Here is a 6,478-nt window from a genome sequence, read left to right as displayed (position 1 = left end):
CTTCCTCATCTTGAGACAACCCACAACACATATTATAACTTACAGTATATTTATTGTCACTGAAATCATCCATACATTAACTTTAAGTGTACAAAATGTTTTTTTTTTCCATTGTCATATAGTTTCACAGATTCTTTCTTCAAACAGTGGCCTGTTCTTTGCACCACTAGCTGCAGCACAAATTAAACTGATGAACCCAATTGGTTGGCAGTGGTCTTACTGGTAAACTCTTCTGCCTTTTCTTCTTTATTCAAAACACACATTTGCCAAATATGAGCTCAGATATTCCAGAGCTACAGAAACACTGAAGTTTGAACCTGCAAAAAAAACTACTGATAAATGTAAGTCTTTTTTACGAAGCGCTTCACAGGTGTTAACTTTTCACCCAGCTCCTTAAAGCAATCAACATATTAGTTGTGCGTCTTCATCCCTTTAATAGGAATAATATTCAAGGATCTGACAGTGTTTAAACTTTGTTTAGACACTGTCAATATTGCCGTCTCTAACTTATTTCTCCTTTTTTCTACAGGTCTTCCTGGCAGATATCCATCCGTCTCCTCCGGGTTACATCAGATACAAGACTCCCTTGGTTTTGCTTCCATGTAGGAAACGAGTGAAAAGACAAGCCGTTATCTATTTTTTTCCCCCAATCGATCGTGTGCTCGGACATTGCAACCGACACCGAAAGTTCTTCCTTCTCTATGGCCTCAAACAATGACAGCTTTTCCCATCAGCCACTGCGGGGCCAGCATCATGACCTCACGTTGCCAAGCCCCATACATGTTGATCTGTCTTTCCTGTCCTCTCCACCCCAATCAGTTAAGGCAGATGGCTGCCCTCTCTGAGCCGGGTTCTGCCCGAGGTTTTCTTCCTGTTAAAAGGGAGTGTTTTCCTTCCCACTGTCGCAGCGTGCAGCTCAGGATGGGGGACTGGATTGAAGTCATGACTCGACGCAATCAGTTGTTTTCTATTATAGGATATGTATGAATTGGCTTCAAATGATGTGGATGTAAAGTGCCCTGTGACAACATTGTTGTGAAGTGGTGCTACACAAATAAAGCTGAATTGAGTTGAATTGTTTAAAGTTAGTCTTACTGTGTTGTGTCCCCGGGCTCGTCTGCCAAAAGTGTACTCCAGTGCCAGAGTTGGTTTTGGTGGTTCATCCCTGGTGGATTGAAAATCAGTTTAATTTCAGTGTAGGGATAAAATATATCAAAGGAAATTCACCTTACAAACTTGATGTACTGTCGGTCTAAGCCTTTTAAATGAACAATTTTGGGAGTGTGGACCAAAACATATCAAGATTAACATTGAACACTAAAAAACCCATAAGTTTCGCAGTGTATTGGGTAAACCTTCATCTTATGTTTCCATACAGAATACTAAGATTAGATGTTAATATGTTACATAATGGTAAGCATTCAGACTGCATACACTCACCTGTCAAGACATCTCAGCAAAATAGATGTTTTCCCCTGAAAACAAACAACAAACATGACGAGTGTCGCTGTTGTTTCAGATTTAAGTTGGGATTTGAAGTTCTTATCAGAATTATTTCAAATGGTTTGACATTATCCCAAACAAACCCCAGCTTTGCTCCCCATCAGAAACACGCTCCTCTCGCTGACAGTCTCCCCTCGGTCCTCCTCCCCACCTCCGACCTCCCGACTGTGGACCTCCGCCGCAGCCAGCTCCCATAGTGTGTCTGAACTGCAGAATAAAAGACAAAAAGCTTCGCGTTGTTCCAAAGATAAACGCGCTGTTTTGTTTATTTAACATCCTGCATGGTCTTAACAACACAATACACCATGACTCTCACCTTGCTTTGGGCATGAAGCTTGTTTATCAAGCTTGTAAACAAGCTAAAAAAAAAAGAGCCATGAAGCGTTGCCAGAGTAACGGCGCTTCTTCTTCTGGTATTTATTGATGTTTGGTAAATCGCATTACCGCCACCAATCGGCGGATCAAGGCAAAAAGTACTCGCTCTAAACAAGAGTCATCAACATTGAGACTACTTTAATTACACTAGATACTGCCAGATAACGACAAATGATTTTATAATATGTATTTCGTAAACGGGTCCATGAAATGTATGCAATTTCGTATAGCAAATTCCCACTGTCTTTTAATCTTTATCCCTTCTGTTTATTATTTTTATACTTTCCCAAAGCATGTTCTACAGCACTGTTTCTCAATGGGGGCACGTGTACCCCTGGGGGTACTTCAAGGCATTTCAGGGGGTACTTGGAATTTTTTGGAAACATCTTTTATGTTTTCTTTAGAACATCCTTAAATAAAATAATATACTAACATTACATAAATATTTAGTATATTTCAATAAATGTAAGTTTACATTTATAAACTGAATTTACATTTAGATTTAAAACCATTTCATTCCTCCTAAAATCCCACATTCTGACTTGAATTGAACCCCACCTGTTATGAGCCAAATCATATCCTTCACTCACGGTCGCCTTGACAACGCAAACAAAAGTTTAATAAACCAAACACAAATGACAAAGTGCTGTATTTCATGGGTTCTCTTAACTAAAAATACTTTGCAGTGGTTAGGGGGGACTTGGCTGTAAAAATATTTTACAAGGGGTACAGGGGTTTTGCTATATCTCATTGTTAAATCAGTGGAGTTTTTTTTTTTTTTTAAGTTACACCTTCATGCACATTGGAGGAATATCTGGTGCGATTAACAAACCTGACACTTCTGTAATTTTTCTCTAAGCAAAATTCAGCTGACGTCTCATGTGGTTTAACCTTTTCCAAAACATCACAGCTTTATTTCTGACAAGACAGTGAAATACCATCAGTGCTTTTTACAGAAGATGCAGTCATCCATGATGAAGTGCTGTTAAGGAAATTATGGCATGTTTACAGTACAGGTTTCTTAGAGAAGAATGAAGATCCTCAATGGGATCACAAGCAGTCTTTTCTTCATGAACTGATGATTGTTAAAACATGTTTGCTAAGGAGGTCCCGAACCACTTGAGATTCTGTCCAAAAAAATCCATCATCTTGCAAATCAAAGCTAGTTGATAGTCTCTTTCCAGATGACGATGTGAAATGAAAATCTGTCATGTCTTTTTCCGTGGTTCATCACAATACGGTACATTTTCCAGTAGAAGGCTCTCTCTGGGCCGAAGCACTGTCAGATATAGAAAGGAGGAGAAAAAAATGCAGTGTATCATTAGTGAAAACCATAAAAAAAAGGTCTAAGAAGTTTTCACTTCTGGAATATGCAATTTGAATTTACAAGCTTCTTTAGTCTGACAGCATTTTTTTTTTTAAAAATATGTAATTTTAGGAAAGAGAATTGAAAAACCATACAAAGCTTGTTTTCTTCAACATGTTCCACTTGTAGAACTGCCTGTCGAAGAATTGTTTCCACATCTGAGCCCATTTTAATCATCTGTTAAAAAAAATTAAAAAAAAAAAAAACATTTCACAATGTATAGGAGAAACTGATTATAGGACAGATGGGCTTTAGAATTACCTTCAAAACTTCTGTGCCAAGCCAATATTAAAATGACATTAATTAAAATAATTGCTGTTGGTTGAAAACTAAGTAAACCCTCCTGCTCCACAAATTTAATGCAAAATATTCAGGATGGTTACGAACGTATCACTTCTTCTCTCCTACAATATTCTTTTTGTTTTACAAGTAATATGCAACGCCACTGTAAACAAGACCTGGCTGATTTCTTAAGAAAACAATTATGCAAACCTATTATATGAATATGTTTTTAAAAGTAAAAACTGCAGATGTTATTTGTGAGACTTGTTTAGACTGACATGTCTGTAATAATGACAGAAAATAGCCATTGTACCGTGTTAATGTTTTCTTCTGACGTCTCATTTTTGTTTTTCCGGAACTCCTCATTGATCTTTAGCCTTGCAGCTTAGAAAATGAAAAAATCTGCATTAGATGACTACAAGGTATACATTTGAACTGATCATTTTCTTTCTAGAAATCATGCCTCAAGTCACAAGTTTCCTCTGTTAACCTGGTTAAACTGGATAACTCACCAGTCAGTGCCCTGTTATCATCTCTGAACACAGCCATCCTCGTTCTGTGCAGCGATTTAAACACGCTGAGGACCTGCAGGCACACAAACAGACAGCTTCTAGATACTTCTGAGACTTGACATATGTTGCATGAACTGAAGCAGCAACATCATGTTATATGAAATGTCCAAGAGTTTAAGATATTTCTTCTAATATGAACAAAAAAAAAAAAAAAAGACTGGAATATCTAAACTCAGCTAAAGGTGCGTTAATGCAACACCGCTTTAAAAACATGACTGTAATAAAACATGAATATGCCCCATCCTCACCTTCAAACGAGTCCCCATGTTGAGTTCTTGTACTCACTTCCGCTGCACGTAGACGTAAAAACACGGAATCACACTGGCAACATAGAAATAATATATACATAGACGCCGCCTATACGAGCTGACGTCTCATCGCGTCGCCATCTTGGATGGGTCTCCCATGCGCTTCCAATGCATTTATTTGTACGGTGTAGGCCATACTATATGAGGCGTCTATATATATATATATATATATATATATATATATATATATATATATATATATATATATATATATATATATATATATATATATATATATATATATATATATATATATATATATATATATGATGTCTATGATTGACAACCAATCAACATTAATATGACATTTTTTTGTGGCCAATCAGCGTTCAGTGTGTTTTTACTAAACCGAAAGCGGCGCTCAATTACGCCACCGGCGTAGCCTGCCGCTGGTCTGCGGCAACATGGCGGCTGAAACAGCGAAAGCGCAGGAAGCGAAACCTGGTGGAGACACGATATTTGGAAAAATTGTACGCAAAGAGATTCCTGTCAACTTAGTATACGAGGATGATCAGGTATGCATTTAATATTTTCGTTCATGGGCCAGTTTAGGTGCAATAATACTCGGCTGCTCTCCCGAAATTAGGCTAATGCTAGCCCCATGCTAGCTTAGGTTTATTATTAACATGCCATGTGGAAGTTACCAATTGCAGATTAAACCAGCACAGAAATTTAAAGCTTGCAAACTACAGAGATAGAACAAGTAATCCCAAAAAATAGTAACTTGAAAACTTCTTTCTGTGCACAGGTAAATTTTTCTGCATGGTTTTAAGCCATTGTACCTCTCCTCTGCAATCACTTGGCATAGAAATTGGCTTACCACCAGAATGACATGAGGTCAGATTGCAGGCAGCAGCTTAAAGCCTCTGTCATGTCTTATGTGTATGCATACGTAGAGCATGTATACCACAATGAGAGTGCTCTTCAGTTACAAAACAAAGGTACAGATGCTGCATTGTGTCTATTGTCAGTAATAGCAAATAATTTTATACTGAGATATATGTGAACAATTTTGCAAAATTGTGAGGTAATTTAGGTCCGTATTTCAGTTTTTAGTGTCTTAAATTGATTGACTTTAATTTAGCATTCGCACATGTAACATTTAACAAAAAAAAAGCTACCTTACATATTTATTACATTATTTCCCATGGATGCTTTTGCTCTTCCGGCTTCCTGCATATTCTCAATTTGTCTTTATTTTGTCTTTCTTTCTGTTTCAGTGTGTTGCCTTTCCTGATATTTCTCCTCAAGCTCCCACACACATTTTAGTTGTCCCCAAAAAGCCCATTGTTCAGCTGTCTCAAGCTGAGGATGGCGATGCTGCAGTAAGTTTGACTGGGCTCTCTGCCAGTTACCACTAGAGGGAACCATTTACTGCAACTTTATCTGAACCTCTTCCTAAACAGAGGGATTTCTTTTTCATGTATATCTTTTGTCTCTGTTATTCAGCATTTCTCTCTTTGCTTTTTAGTTGTTGGGCCATATGATGTTGGTCGCAAAGAAGTGTGCTCAAGATGCAGGTCTGTCTAAAGGCTACAGGATTGTTATCAACGATGGGCCTGATGGTGGTCAGTCGGTCTACCACATCCACATCCACGTCCTGGGTGGACGCACCATGGGTTGGCCCCCTGGCTAATCTCCATCTTCTTGTGTTGGACCACTTTTCCATGTTAACGTCTGTTGTCTGACATCTATTACTGTCCAATTAAGGCGGAACATTTAAACACAAATTCATCAATGATAATAAAGTTCACAACGAGAGAGTCTTTATTGTCTTTCTTAGAGCGGGCTGTTGAATGTCTTTTTATTTTTTTTCTGGAGGCACCCTGATCGTGTGCACAGTGTTTGGATTTCAGGTCATATGTTTTTCAAGCTTACATTTTAGGTAAATAACCAGTTTATTTCTGCTACTGTAAGAAAATCTTTATCCACAATTTTGTAGGCCGCACATAATATAAAGTTATGTGCCAACCAAAAGGTCATCTCTATCTCAGTTCAGTAGTATTAGATGATTATTTGTTGATCTAGTTTGAATGTTCTCAATAATAAGAGTAGTTGATGGAGATGTGTGG

At 37.8% G+C, this 6,478-nt stretch overlaps 3 protein-coding genes across 3 annotated transcripts in view; 1 reads left to right on the top strand and 2 right to left on the bottom strand.

Moving 5' to 3' along the window:
• The window catches only part of dync2li1 (dynein, cytoplasmic 2, light intermediate chain 1), a gene marked incomplete at both ends in the record, with an annotated part of 8,976 nt that extends 7,143 nt beyond the window's left edge, over nt 1–1,833 (bottom strand). The window contains 4 exons of the mRNA XM_079248828.1: nt 1,096–1,165; nt 1,441–1,475; nt 1,587–1,710; nt 1,820–1,833. Coding sequence (XP_079104954.1) covers nt 1,096–1,165; nt 1,441–1,475; nt 1,587–1,710; nt 1,820–1,833 — 243 coding nt within the window. The remainder of the gene's footprint in view (nt 1–1,095; nt 1,166–1,440; nt 1,476–1,586; nt 1,711–1,819) is intronic.
• A 934-nt stretch (nt 1,834–2,767) lies between these two features.
• lyrm7 (LYR motif containing 7) lies at nt 2,768–4,393 on the bottom strand. Its single transcript, XM_079249443.1, has 5 exons — nt 4,347–4,393; nt 4,039–4,111; nt 3,840–3,910; nt 3,340–3,421; nt 2,768–3,157 (listed from the first exon to the last, which is right to left on the bottom strand). Exons 1-5 carry the CDS (start codon nt 4,362–4,364, stop codon nt 3,087–3,089), a joined length of 315 nt encoding a protein of 104 aa, XP_079105569.1. The 5' UTR covers nt 4,365–4,393; the 3' UTR covers nt 2,768–3,086.
• Nucleotides 4,394–4,786: 393 nt separating this feature from the next.
• Nucleotides 4,787–6,167, top strand: hint1 (histidine triad nucleotide binding protein 1). The gene is made up of 3 exons (XM_079249007.1): nt 4,787–4,921; nt 5,627–5,731; nt 5,878–6,167. The coding sequence occupies exons 1-3, from the start codon at nt 4,811–4,813 to the stop codon at nt 6,040–6,042; spliced, it is 381 nt and encodes a 126-aa protein (XP_079105133.1). The 5' UTR covers nt 4,787–4,810; the 3' UTR covers nt 6,043–6,167.
• Nucleotides 6,168–6,478: the final 311 nt, after the last annotated feature.

This window comes from Telmatherina bonti (genome assembly GCF_933228915.1).
Source record: "Telmatherina bonti genome assembly, chromosome: 11".
Classification (NCBI taxonomy): Eukaryota; Metazoa; Chordata; class Actinopteri; order Atheriniformes; family Telmatherinidae; genus Telmatherina; species Telmatherina bonti.
Note: the sequence above shows the minus strand (reverse complement) of the source record. Positions and strands in the feature narration are given on the sequence as shown.